General features: G+C 45.4%; 1 protein-coding gene across 3 annotated transcripts in view; it reads right to left on the minus strand.

Annotated features, from left to right (window-relative positions):
• LOC130110271 (uncharacterized) overlaps positions 1-15,386 on the minus strand; it is a 53,972-nt gene that overhangs the window by 31,451 nt on the left and 7,135 nt on the right. For all 3 annotated transcript variants that reach the window (XM_056277319.1, XM_056277318.1, XM_056277317.1), the window contains exon 2: positions 7,739-8,081. In XM_056277319.1, the coding sequence (XP_056133294.1) occupies positions 7,739-8,066 (328 nt within the window). In that variant the 5' untranslated portion in view covers positions 8,067-8,081. The remainder of the gene's footprint in view (positions 1-7,738; positions 8,082-15,386) is intronic.

Here is a 15,386-nt window from a genome sequence, read left to right on the forward strand (position 1 = left end):
GCTATTAACCACACCCACCGACACTCCTGCTAACAACACCCATCGGCACTCCTACTAACAACACCCACCGGCACTCCTACTAACAACACCCACCGGCACTCCTATTAACAACACCCACCGGCACTCCTATTAACAACACCCACCGGCAATCCTACCAACAACACCCACCAGCACTCCTATTAACAACACCCACTGGCACTACTACCCACTGGCACTCCTATTAACAACACCCACTGGCACTCCTATTAACAACACCCACAGGCACTCCTATTAACAACACCCACCGGCACTCCTATTAACAACACCCACCGGCACTCCTATTAACAACACCCACCGGCACTCCTATTAACAACACCCACTGGCACTCCTATTTACAACACCCACCGGCACTCCTATTAACAACACCCACCGGCACTCCTACCAACAACACCCACTGTCACTCCTATTAACAACACCCACTGGCACTCCTATTAACAACACCCACTGGCACTCCTACTAACAACATCCACTGGCACTCCTACTAACAACACCCACTGGCACTCCTACTAACAACACCCACTGGCACTCCTTTTAACAACACCCACCGGTACTCCTACCAAAAACACCCACTGGCACTGCTATTAACAACACCCACTGGAACTCCTACCAACAACACCCACTGGCACTCCTACCAACAACACCCATCGGCACTCCTATTAACAACACCCATTGGCACTCCTATTAACAACACCCACTGGCACTCCTATTAACAACACCCACCGGCACTCCTACTAACAACACCCACCGGCACTCCTACTACCAACACCCATCAGCACTCCTACTAACAACACCCGCCGGCACTCCTATTAACAACGCCCACCGGCACTCCTATTAACAACGCCCACCGGCACTCCTACCAACATCACACCCACCGGCACTCCTATTAAGAACACCTGCCGGCACTCCTATTAACAACACCCACCGGCACTCCTATTAACAACACCCACCGGCACTCCTATTAACAACACCCACTGGCACTCCTATTTACAACACCCACCGGCACTCCTATTAACAACACCCACTGGCACTCCTATTAACAACACCCACTGGCACTCCTACTAACAACATCCACTGGCACTCCTACTAACAACACCCACTGGCACTCCTACTAACAACACCCACTGGCACTCCTTTTAACAACACCCACCGGTACTCCTACCAAAAACACCCACTGGCACTGCTATTAACAACACCCACTGGAACTCCTACCAACAACACCCACTGGCACTCCTACCAACAACACCCATCGGCACTCCTATTAACAACACCCATTGGCACTCCTATTAACAACACCCACTGGCACTCCTATTAACAACACCCACCGGCACTCCTACTAACAACACCCACCGGCACTCCTACTACCAACACCCATCAGCACTCCTACTAACAACACCCGCCGGCACTCCTATTAACAACGCCCACTGGCACTCCTATTAACAACGCCCACCGGCACTCCTACCAACATCACACCCACCGGCACTCCTATTAAGAACACCTGCCGGCACTCCTATTAACAACACCCACTGGCCCTCCTACTAACAACACCCACTGGCACTCTTACTAACAACACCCACTGGCACTCCTATTAACAACACCCACCGGCACTCCTACCAACAACACCCACTGGTACTCCTATTAACAACACCCACCGGTACTCCTACCAAAAAAAACCCACCGGCACTCCTATTAACAACACCCACCGGCACTCCTATTAACAACACCCACCGGCAATCCTACCAACAGCAACCACTGGCATTCCTATTAACAACACCCACTAAAACTCCTACTACCAACACTCACTAGCACTCCTATTAACAACACCCACTGGCTCTCCTATTAACAACACCCAACGGCACTCCTACCAACAAGACCCACTGGTACTCCTATTAACAACACCCACTGGCACTCCTACTAACAACACCCACTGGCACTCCTACCAAAAACACCCACTGGCGCTGCTATTAACAACACCCACCGGCACTCCTGCTAACAACACCCACCGGCACTCCTGCTAACAACACCCATCGGCACTCCTATTAACAAAACCCACCGACACTCCTATTAAAAACACCCACTGGCACTCCTACGAACAACACCCACCAGCACTCCTATTAACAACTCCCACTGGCACTCTTACTAACAACACCCACTGGCACTCCTATTAACAACACCCACCGGCACTCCTACCAACAACACCCACTGGTACTCCGATTAACAACACCCACCGGTACTCCTACCAAAAAAACCCCACCGGCACTCCTATTAACAACACCCACCGGCACTCCTATTAACAACACCCACCGGCAATCCTACCAACAGCACCCACTGGCATTCCTATTAACAACACCCACTAAAACTCCTACTACCAACACTCACTAGCACTCCTATTAACAACACCCACTGGCACTCCTATTAACAACACCCACCGGTACTCCTACCAACAACACCCACCGGCAATCCTACCAACAGCACCCACTGGCATTCCTATTAACAACACCCACTAAAACTCCTACTACCAGCACTCACTAGCACTCCTATTAACAACACCCACTGGCACTCCTATTAACAACACCCACCGGTACTCCTACCAACAACACCCACCGGCACTCCTATTAACAACACCCACTGGCTCTCCTATTAACAACACCCACCGGCACTCCTACTAACAACACCCACTGGCACTCCTACCAAAAACAACCACTGGCGCTGCTATTAACAACACCCACCGGCACTCCTGCTAACAACACCCACCGGCACTCCTATTAACAACGCCCACCGGCACTCCTACCAACAACACCCACCGGCACTCCTATTAACAACACCCGCCGGCACTCCTATTAACAACACCCACTGGCCCTCCTACTAACAACACCCACTGGCACTCTTACTAACAACACCCACTGGCACTCCTATTAACAACACCCACCGGCACTCCCACCAACACCCACTGGTACTCCTATTAACAACAACCACTGGCACTCCTACCCACTGGCACTCCTATTAACAACACCCACTGGCACTCCTATTAACAACACCCACCGGCACTCCTACTAACAACACCCACCGGCACTCCTACTAAAAAACACCCACCGGCACTCCTACTAACAACACCCACCGGCACTCCTACTAACAACACCCACCGGCACTCCTATTAACAACACCAACTGGCACTCCTATTAACAACACCCACCGGCACTCCTACCAAACACACCCACCGGCACGCCTACTAACAACACCCACTGGCACTCCTACCAACAACACCCACCGGCACTCCTATTAACAACACCCACCGGCACTCCTACTAACAACACCCAGTGTCACTCCTATTAACAACACCCACCGGCACTCCTATTAACAACACCCACTGGCACTGCTACTAACAACACCCACTGGCACTCCTACTAACAACACCCACTGGCACTCCTATTAACAACACCCACTGGAACTCCTATCAACAACACCCAGTGTCACTCCTATTAACAACACCCACCGGCACTCCTATTAACAACACCCACTGGCACTCCTATTAACAACACCCACCGGCACTCCTATTAACAGCACCCACTGGAACTCCTACCAACCACACCCACCGGCACGCCTACCAACAACACCCACCGGCACTCCTACCAACAACACCCACCGGCACTCCTACTAACAACACCCACCGGCACTCCTATTAACAACACCCACCGGCACTCCTACCAACAACACCCACCGGCACTCCTACCAACAACACCCACCGGCACTCCTACTCACAACACCCATCGGCACTCCTACTAACAACACCCACCGCCACTCCTATTAACAACACCCACCGGCACTCCTACCAACAACACCCACCGGCGCTCCTATTAACATCACCCGCCGGCACTCCTATTAACAACACCCACGGGTACTCCTACCAACTACACCCACTGGCACTCTTACTAACAACACCCACTGGCACTCCTATTAACAACACCCACTGGTACTCCTATTAACAACACCCACTGGTACTCCTATTAACAACACCCACTGGCACTCCTACTAACAACACCCACTGGCACTCCTACTAACAACACCCACTGGCACTCCTATTAACAACACCCACCGGCACTCCTACTAACAACACCCACCGGCACGCCTATTAACAACACCCACTGGCACTCCTACCAACAACACCCACCAGCACTCCTATTAACGACACCCACTGGCACTCCTATTAACAACAACCACTGGCACTCCTACCCACTGGCACTCCTATTAACAACACCCACTGGCACTCCTACCCACTGGCACTCCTATTAACAACACCCACTGGCACTCCTATTAACACACCCACCGGTACTCCTACCAACAACACCCACCGGCACTCCTATTAACAACACCCACTGGCAATCCTATTAACAACACCCACTGGCACTCCTATTAACAACACCCACCGGCACTCCTACTAACAACACCCACTGGCACTCCTACCAAAAACACCCACTGGCACTGCTATTAACAACACCCACCGACACTGCTATTAACAACACCCACCGACACTCCTGCTAACAACACCCATCGGCAATCCTACTAACAACACCCACCGGCACTCCTACTAACAACACCCACCGGCACTCCTATTAACAACACCCACCGGCACTCCTATTAACAACACCCACCGGCACTCCTATTAACAACACCCACTGGCAATCCTACCAACAACACCCACCAGCACTCCTATTAACAACACCCACTGGCACTCCTATTAACAACACCCACTGGCACTACTACCCACTGGCACTCCTATTAACAACACCCACTGGCACTCCTATTAACAACACCCACAGGCACTCCTATTAACAACACCCACAGGCACTCCTATTAACAACACCCACTGGCACTACTATTTACAACACCCACCGGCATTCCTATTAACAACACCCACCGGCACTCCTACCAACAACACCCACTGGCACTCTTATTAACAACACCCACTGGCACTGCTACTAACAACACCCACTGGCACTGCTACTAACAACACCCACTGGCACTCCTACTAACAACACCCACTGGAACTCCTATCAACAACACCCAGTGTCACTCCTATTAACAACACCCACCGGCACTCCTATTAACAACACCCACTGGCACTGCTACTAACAACACCCATTGGCACTCCTACTAACAACACCCACTGGCACTCCTATCAACAACACCCAGTGTCACTCCTATTAACAACACCCACCGGCACTCCTATTAACAACACCCACTGGCACTCCTATTAACAACACCCACCGGCACTCCTATTAACAGCACCCACTGGAACTCCTACCAACCACACCCACCGGCACGCCTACCAACAACACCCACCGGCAGTCCTACCAACAACACCCACCGGCACTCCTACTAACACCCACCGGCACTCCTATTAACAACACCCACCGGCACTCCTACCAACAACACCCACCGGCACTCCTACCAACAACACCCACCGGCACTCCTACTCACAACACCCATCGGCACTCCTACTAACAACACCCACCGGCACTCCTATTAACACACCCACCGGTACTCCTACCAACAACACCCACCGGCACTCCTATTAACAACACCCACTGGCACTCCTATTAACAACACCCACCGGCACTCCTACTAACAACACCCGCCGGCACTCCTACTAACAACACCCGCTGGCACTCCTACCAAAAACACCCACTGGCACTGCTATTAACAACACCCATCGGCAAACCCACTAACAACACCCACTGGCACTCCTACTCACAACACCCATCGGCACTCCTACTAACTAACAACACCCACCGGCACTCCTATTAACAACACCCACCGGCACTCCTACCAACAACACCCACCAGCACTACTATTAATGACACCCACTGGCACTCCTATTAACAACAACCACTGGCACTCCTACCCACTGGCACTCCTATTAAGAACACCCACTGGCACTCCTATTAACACACCCACCGGTACTCCTACCAACAACACCCACCGGCACTCCTATTAACAACACCCACTGGCACTCCTATTAACAACACCCACCGGCACTCCTACCAACAACACCCACCAGCACTCCTATTAATGACACCCACTGGCACTCCTATTAACAACAACCACTGGCACTCCTACCCACTGGCACTCCTATTAACAACACCCACTGGCACTCCTATTAACACACCCACCGGTACTCCTACCAACAACACCCACCGGCACTCCTATTAACAACACCCACTGGCACTCCTATTAACAACACCCACCGGCACTCCTATTAACAACACCCACTGGCACTCCTATTAACAACACCCACCGGCACTCCTATTAACAACACCCACCGGCACTCCTACCAACAACACCCACCGGCACTCCTATTAACAACACCCATCGGCAAACCTACTAACAACACCCACTGGCACTCCTACTCACAACACCCATCGGCACTCCTACTAACAACACCCACCGGCACTCCTATTAACAACACCCACCGGCACTCCTACCAAACACACCCACCGGCACTCCTACTAACAACACCCACCGGCACTCCTATTAACAACACCCACCGGCACTCCTACCAACAACACCCACCGGCACTCCTACTCACAACACCCATCGGCACTCCTACTAACAACACCCACCGGCACTCCTATTAACAACACCCACCGGCACTCCTACTAACAACACCCACCAGCACTCCTATTAATGACACCCACTGGCACTCCTATTAACAACAACCACTGGCACTCCTACCCACTGGCACTCCTATTAACAACACCCACTGGCACTCCTATTAACACACCCACCGGTACTCCTACCAACAACACCCACCGGCACTCCTATTAACAACACCCACTGGCACTCCTATTAACAACACCCACCGGCACTCCTACTAACAACACCCACTGGCACTCCTACCAAAAACACCCACTGGCACTGCTATTAACAACACCCACCGGCACTCCTGCTAACAACTCCCATCGGCACTCCTACTAACAACACCCACCGGCACTCCTACTAACAACACCCACCGGCACTCCTATTAACAACACCCACTGGCACTCCTACCAACAACACCCACCAGCACTCCTATTAACAACACCCACTGGCACTCCTATCAACAACACCCACCGGCACTCCTATTAACAACACCCACTGGCACTCCTATTAACAACACCCAACGGCACTCCTATTAACAAAACCCACTGGCCCTCCTACTAACAACACCCACTGGCACTCTTACTAACAACACCCACTGGCACTCCTATTAACAACACCCACTGGCACTCCTATTAACAACACCCACTGGCACTCCTACCCACTGGCACTCCTATTAACAACACCCACTGGCACTCCTACTTACAACACCCACCGGCACTCCTATTTACAAAACCCACCGGCACTCCTATTAACAACACCCACCGGCACTCCTACCAACAACACCCACCGGCACTCCTACTAACAACACCCACTGGCACTCCTATATAACAACACCCACTGGCACTCCTACTAACAACACCCACCGGCACTCCTATTAACAACACCCACCGGTACTCCTACCAAAAACACCCACTGGCACTGCTATTAACAACACCCACTGGAACTCCTACCAACAACACCCACGGGCATTCCTACTAACAACACCCACTGGCACTCCTATTAACAACACCCACCGGCACCCCCATTAACAACACCCACCGGCACTCCTATTAACAATACCCACCAGCACGCCTATTCATGACTCTTAGATCATCAGTGTCTTCACAGCTGCTCCTGTCCTGTCCAACTTCCTCCTTGTCCCCGGTCTGAGGTGTGACACAGGTAAAAATCCTTCGCCAGCTCTTCCTCTTCTTCTCCTTCCTTTCCTTCTCTTCTTTATGTGGAACACGCAATGGTGCATCTGGCCTGTGTCTCCTCTGTGCGTAGGCCATCATGAGTCTGAATTCCACCGTATCCTCCACGCTTTGCACCGTGTCTGTCTCCCCGGTTGTATTACCGGTAGCGTTGGAGTCGGTGGTGGCATGGCGGTTACTCGCTTGCTCATCCGCCATGGTTGGTTTTAATTTCTGGAAAAAAAAGAAGTAAATCTCAAGTAGATACGTATTAGTCTCTTCATGAACGGCTTAAAAACAGATCAGACACCCCGAAATCACTGCTGCTGTTAGAGATGTTGTGACCGTGTGACTAACATACTGCCACCGATATGCCATTCACTCAAGGAAGACACAGAGAGACACACACACACACACACACACACACACACATACACACAGACAGAGAGACAGACAGAGAGACAGAGACACACAAAGAGAGAGAGAGACACACACACACACACACACACACACACGGAGCGAGACAGACAGAGAGAGACACAGAGACACAGAGCTAGAGAAACACAGACACAGGGAGAGAGAGACACACGCACACACACACGCACACACACACACACATGGAGACAGAGAGAGAGAGAGAGACAGAGACACAGAGACAGACAGAGACACAGACACTCACACACACACACAGAGAGACACAGAGAGAGACACAGATAGACAGAGACACACAGAGACAAAGAGAGCGACAGAGATACACAGAGAGAGACAGAGACAGAGACACACACACACACACACAGAGAGACAGACAGACCAACCTTCTTTATCTTGAAAGAGAGGCCAACAGTGGCCATTACTTAATCAGAATCATGTTTATTGGCCTTGGGACAATTTAGAACGGCTGATTCACCTGACCTACATGTCTTTGGACTGTGGGAGGAAACCGGAGCAGGCTCCAGCATCCCCGTGACCCTGAGAGCAGGATAAGCAGTTTGGATGACGGATGGATGGATGTTTATTGGCCATGTAGGTTTGCACATACATGGAATTTGACTCCGGTTTCGTGTCTCTCTCAGCGCACATAACATAGAATAACAACATTACAACACAACAACCTTCAGATGTAGTCAAGTCAAGTAGGTTATATTTGTCCCTGAAGGGCTATTGTTGTGTAGCAGGAGCAACATTTAAACACACAAACCCTCCACAGAACATATAAGGCAAACAGATACAATATGTAGTGAGGAGAACAAAGCCAACGAAAAGCAATGCAACAGTAAATACAGTGATTATCAAGGTGGAGCTGGTATTACCTCTTACTGTTGGAGTTTAGCAGTGAAATGGCTGAGGGAATGCAGGAATGTTTGTATCTATTGGTTTTGACTACTGGGCATTTGAAGCGGGAACCAGAAGGCAAGGTCTGACGCTCTAGGTCTAACACTCTAGGTCTGACGCTCTAGGTTGGACGCACTAGGTCAGACATGATAGGTCGGATGCTCTAGGTCTGACGCGCTTGGTCTGATGCTCTAGGTCAGACACGCTAGGTCGGACACTCTAGGTCTGAAACTCTAGGTGCAGGGGGTGGGTGCTGTCAGATAGGATGGATTCTGATTTCCTTCAAATCCGCTTGTTATATGAATCAGACAGACTTCTCTGTCAGGTACCTGTGATGCTACTGCAGACCTCGATCACCTTTGTTAGTGCATTTTTCTGTTTAAGATTGAGAGAGGCATACCAACCGATGAAAGAAAAAGTACATTGGTGAAGCAGTTATTTAGATAACAGAAAACAATTTGTACAGTTTGCTGGCAATACATTGGAGTGCATGAAGATTGAATGTGGAGTCCCACAAGGCTCGGTGTTGGGGCCGAAACTTTTCATTTTATATATCAATGACATATGTGAAGTGTCAAAGATATTGCAGTTTGTTTTGTTTGCAGATAACACTATTTATTTATTTTTTAGTTCAGGAGATGACTTAAAAAGTTTAGCAGAAAGCATTGTAAATGAAATGGTCAAACTGAAAAGATGGTTTGATGAAAATAAATTATCATTAAATTTGAGCAACACTAAGTTTATGGTTTTTACGAAACAGAAAAAGGAAGAAAATGTTTTACGGTCTATAGATGGAGTTGATATTGAAAGAGTATCCGAGTTTAGATTCTTGGGTGTAATAATGGATGACAAACTGACATGGAAATCTCATATAGCATATGTTAAAACAAAGGTGTCTAAGAATATTTGTTTTGAACAAAGCAAAGTACGTGTTTAATCATAAAGTAATGCGAATTCTGTACTGTTCACTTATTTTGCCATATTTTAGTTACTGTGTGGAAGTGTGAGACAACGTGTATATGAGCAACATAAAGCCATTGTTTATATTACAGAGAAGAGCAGTAAGAATTATCCATAAAGTGAATCCAAGAGAACACACCAACGGACTGTTTAAGTCAGGATTAATGAAACTCAAAGATTTAGTTGAGTTACAGACATTGTTAGTTATGTACAGGTCAAAAAGCAGAGTATAACTAGAAGATTTACAAAAATTATTTGTTTTTAGTTCAGAGGACGAGGACCATAGAAGGAAATGTAGTTTTAAAAATCAGTATGCACGCACTACTTTAAAGCATATCTGTATTTCGGTATGTGGCGTCAAACTATGGAATTCTTTAGAGAACGCTCTAGTTTAGTTTAGTTTAGTTTATTTATCAGGATCCCCATTAGCTGTGCCCTAAAGCACCGCTAGTCTTACTGGGGTCCACATAAAAACAATACATTTAATAAGTACATTTAAAACAAGACAGAGAAAAACAAAAACAGCAAAAACCTACATTAAACTTTACAGTACACATAAGTCATCATCCAACAGCAAAGACACATACAAAAATCATTCCAATATACAAACTGTTGAAACCATCCAGGCTATACAATTCAGTTTAAATGACACCTTACCCTGTCCTGTTTGTGTGTGTAATATGTGTGCGTATGACCATGTATTTTGCATCCTACAAATATAACATTCTAAGGTGTTTCTTTATTTGCTGTTTAAATATTGATTTCTGTGTCAGTTTAGTCGTTGGCAGTGGTAAGGAATTCCATGCTTTTGTAACCTGCACGACAGGGGAATGGGCCTATGCTTGTGCAGGGACAGTTTACAGTCTAATGTCTAAGTTCAGTGGAGATTGGTGTAGGTTTTTTTTCTAGACCAGATTCTAGTACTCACCCCAAAGACAACACACACACTCGTGGGTATAGTTTACAATAAAAAAAACCAATTTATTTCAACAGTTCAAAGTAAAGTTATTTCAATATCAATACTAAATGAGATGTGTTATACATATATATATATATATATATTACTCTATTATACTTTTTAAAAGTTCTTCCTAATATTCTATTTATTGTCTATATCTATCTATATTCTATTTTATACCCTTCTAATATATTACTTATGCAGCCATATTCTACACTAACAAATTAAAGAAAATAATCCAAAATAAAGTATGAGTGCACTCAAAGAAAATAATAAAGAAAAGAAAAGGGGGAATGATTCAGTCTTCCAATCTGTGCAAGGTGCAATGTCCAGATCCTACCACAATCACAGGGGCAAGTTAATGTAGAGGCGATGATGATGAATCCAAATCCAGGGCGATGATGGGGGCAATCCAAAGGGGGTATCCAAGGGTTCCAAAAGGTGTAGCAAGGGGGGTTGTTCGGGGTACTAAAAAAACCAGTCTGCACAAAATTGTACAGATTACTTATTAATTGCAATCTCTATCAAACAATTACAAACAAAATAAAAATACCCAAATCTAGAGTCAATTCTCAGAATTAAATCATTTCCCACATATAACTAATATGCGGCTGAATGACAACAGCCTATTGCTGTAAGAACAGTTAAAAACAATGTCATCGCAGCCAGGCTGCGGCACTATCAACGTGAATTCACGTCTAGCTGGCTGCTATGGGTTCCATGGATGCCATGTAGCCCGAGTTGGCTCGGTGGCTAGTGGCAACTGGAGCTTACAGTTTTTTTTTTAACAACAAGCATATTATTATATTAAAATCTCTAACATTCCTACATCAAATAAACCCTATGGACCGGGTGTCCTGACTGGTTTTAAAGCTCTGAATCATATGGGAACTGCTAAGGATCATAGATATACGTTTTAGCTGGGTTAGCTTAGCTTAGCAACCAATGGAAAATTGTCAGTCTTCAGATTTCAAGATTTTAAACTCTTATCTCACCAGGATTCCAGCAGCGTACAAAACACAAGAGAAAAGAGTCTTCCTTCTTCCTTCAACAGGAGATCATCTGTCTTTGGATAAAATCAAGATATCCTACATAAATGGCTATGATTACATGGAACACAGAAAGCTGTTTACTTTTTAGCTTTGGCTAGCGGCTCACCAAGGAAGCTTCGTGGGAGGGATCTTTTTTGTCGTAGTTCAAATGTCCTGTAGCTCAAATATCCGTAGTTCAAATATCAATAATTCAAGTATCCATAGTCAAAGTTGTCCGTATTTCTAAATATCCGTATTTCTCTTCTCTATTGTTGACGGTTGTTTGTATGGTTTAAACTCTGTAGCTCGTGTGCCTCCTAGTGGCTACTCGTGGAACTTACATACGTCACAGGGTACATGTAATCATGTGGGTTACACTTTCATTGATCTGTATTCTGCTGGACGCTTCAGAAAATTAGTGTTTTGCTTAGGAAGTGAAAACCGGCCTTCTGTTACCTGTCTAGTGGCATATGTAAATGATTCTGAATTGTGTTTTAACTGATTGTACAGATAGAAATGGAGTTTTGTATTGTAAAACCTTCCATATTGAAGATTGAAGTGCAGCATTCATTCTGTCCGCAACTTTTAACCATTGTAGACAGAAGTGCATGCTGTTGATGTTCGTACTGTATGGACATTGGAAAGCAAGGCGCGCCACCTTGTTCTGTAGCAACTGGAGTTTGCTTAAATCTTTTTTCATGGCATTCGCCCATATTATTTGGCAATAGTCGAGCTGTGAGAGAACAATAGTGTTTATTACCATTTTAGTCAATTCTGGTGTGAGGTATTTTCTGCATCGCCTTACCACTGCCAATGCCTTACCCATTCTGTTTACAACTGTGTCAATGTGTTTGACCAGGACAGCTTATTATCAAGAATGATGCCCAGGAGCTTAGTTTCCTTTACTTGTTAGATTGGTGTTTTATTTATAAAGAGTTTTAGCTCTGGCTCTTTCCTAAGAGAATGATTTGAACCAAATATAATGCTTTTCGTTTTAGTTGCATTAAGTATCACTTTGTTTTCAAAGACCCATTTCCAGATTATATCTAGCTCCCTATTCAGGATGACATTTAACTCAGCAGGTGTTGTTGCTGATGCATACACTGTAGTGTCATCTGCATACATCGTTAATTTAGCATCTTTTAGAGCGAGAGGTAAATCATTTGTAAAAATGGAGTACATAAGTGGACCTAGGCAGCTTCCTTGAGGAATTCCACACTCTATAGATACACTATCTGAGTAATCTCCATTAAAGAAGACTCTGTGATCTATGCGTCAAATAACTTTACATCCAGGCCATTGCAGATGGCTTAAACCATAAGACTCCAGCTTTTCAAGAAGGAACTTGTGGTCAATTACATCAAATGCTGCTGTAAAATCTAAAAGGACTGCACCACAGATCATTTTGCTGTCCAAATCTCTGTACCAGTCATCTGTCATTTGGGCTAGAGCTGTACATGTAGAATGTCCTTTTCTATAGGCATGCTGGAAATCTGTTATCAGATTATTTGCTGAGAAGTATTCTTGTATTTGATCAAAAATTGCCTTCTCAAAGATCTTACTTACAGCTGATAGCAAGCTTATGGGGCAACTGTTATGGCCACTAAATGATGTTTTCTTATCTTTGGGCAATGGTATGACTTTTGCTTCCTTCCAAGCCTGTGGAAAGATAGATTGTTTCAGGCTGGTATTCATTATGTGACAGATAGGGTGTGCAATGTAATTAACAGCTATTCGAATCAGTTTATCATCTATATTATCAATTCCTGGTTGTTTGTCATTACATGTTAATTTAATTAATTTTTCAGCCGTTTCTGTATTTAGTTCATTAAACTCAAAATGACATGGTTTATCTCTCAGAAATGTTGTTATGTTATAAATGGATAAAGTATTATCTGTCCCATGTGATAAGTCTTTCCTTAATTCATATACCTTGCTTTTAAAATGGTCATTCAAATAATTTGCAATTTCTTTGGGTTTAGTAATAAAGGTACCTCCGCAATCAATACAGGTGGGTTGTAAAGATGAGTTTCGTCCCATTATACTGTTCAGTGTACTCCAAAGCTTTTTCCCATCATTCCTTGTTCTGCTTAACTGTAGAGTATAATATTGTTTCTTTTTCTTTTGGTTGAGCTTTGTAACATAATTCCTTAATTTACAGTATTTCTGTCTGTCAATTATACTATCACTTTTCTGTTCCATTTCCTTTGCCTTATCCCTCAGAGACATGTGGTGGTTTAATTCCTTGTCAACCCATGGTGCTCTATGAGTTCTCACCGTCAGTTTTCTAACAGATGCATGCTTGTCCAAGACTGGCTGAAACTTTTTAAGAAAGACTTCTAGTGCTCCATCTGGTTCCTTTTCATCATAAATGGTTGACCAACATATGTTACTGACATCGTCCAGGAAGGCTTCCTGAGAGAACCTCCTGTATGACCTTTTGTGCACAACTTTTGGTTTAGCTGTGGGTATTTTACTTTTCCTGGCAATCGCTACTACATTGTGATCGCTACAACCTATTGGAACTGATACTCCCTTGGTGTAGAAATACTTTCACTCAAAAAAATAGGATCGATACAAGATGATGTGTTGATACCCCTATTGTTAATGTTTAATCTAGTAGGTTGTGTTAACATTTGTTTCAAACAACATGCCTCAGTGATGGTGATCAACTGATATTTTAAGGGACATATGCGTGATAGCCAGTCGATATTTAAATCTCCTGTTAAAACAACTTCCATATTCAATTCGCATACCTTATCTAGCTTCTCGCCTATAACATCTAAATAATAACGATTTGAGCTCGGTGGCCTGTAACAGCAGCTCAATAAAATTGATTTAATATTGGGCACATTAACCTGAAGCCACAATACCTCAATTTCCTTGCACATAATGTCCTCCCTAACTTTGACTGGAATATGATTTTGAACATAACAGGCAACTCCACCTCCACGCATATTGCTGTCCTCTCTGTACAGGTTATATCCTGGTATGGTCAGAGCATCATCATCAAATGTCTCATCCAAATGTGTTTCAGAGAGCAAGTATAGGAATTGTGTTTGAAAACAACAGATCAGCAATTTCATTCAATGTGTTCCTCAAGCTACAAATATTCAGATGAGCAATTTTCAAACTGTTTTTAGGAAGTAGCAATAGACACGAGATATGAAATGTATTTTCTACCATATCTTTACTGTTACATCTTGTGTGTTTGTGCATGTTGTCCTTGTTGTGGGTTCCGAGCTCTTCTTCCTTAAT

The sequence above is a fragment of the Lampris incognitus genome, chromosome 3, assembly GCF_029633865.1.
Source record: "Lampris incognitus isolate fLamInc1 chromosome 3, fLamInc1.hap2, whole genome shotgun sequence".
NCBI lineage: Eukaryota > Metazoa > Chordata > Actinopteri > Lampriformes > Lampridae > Lampris > Lampris incognitus.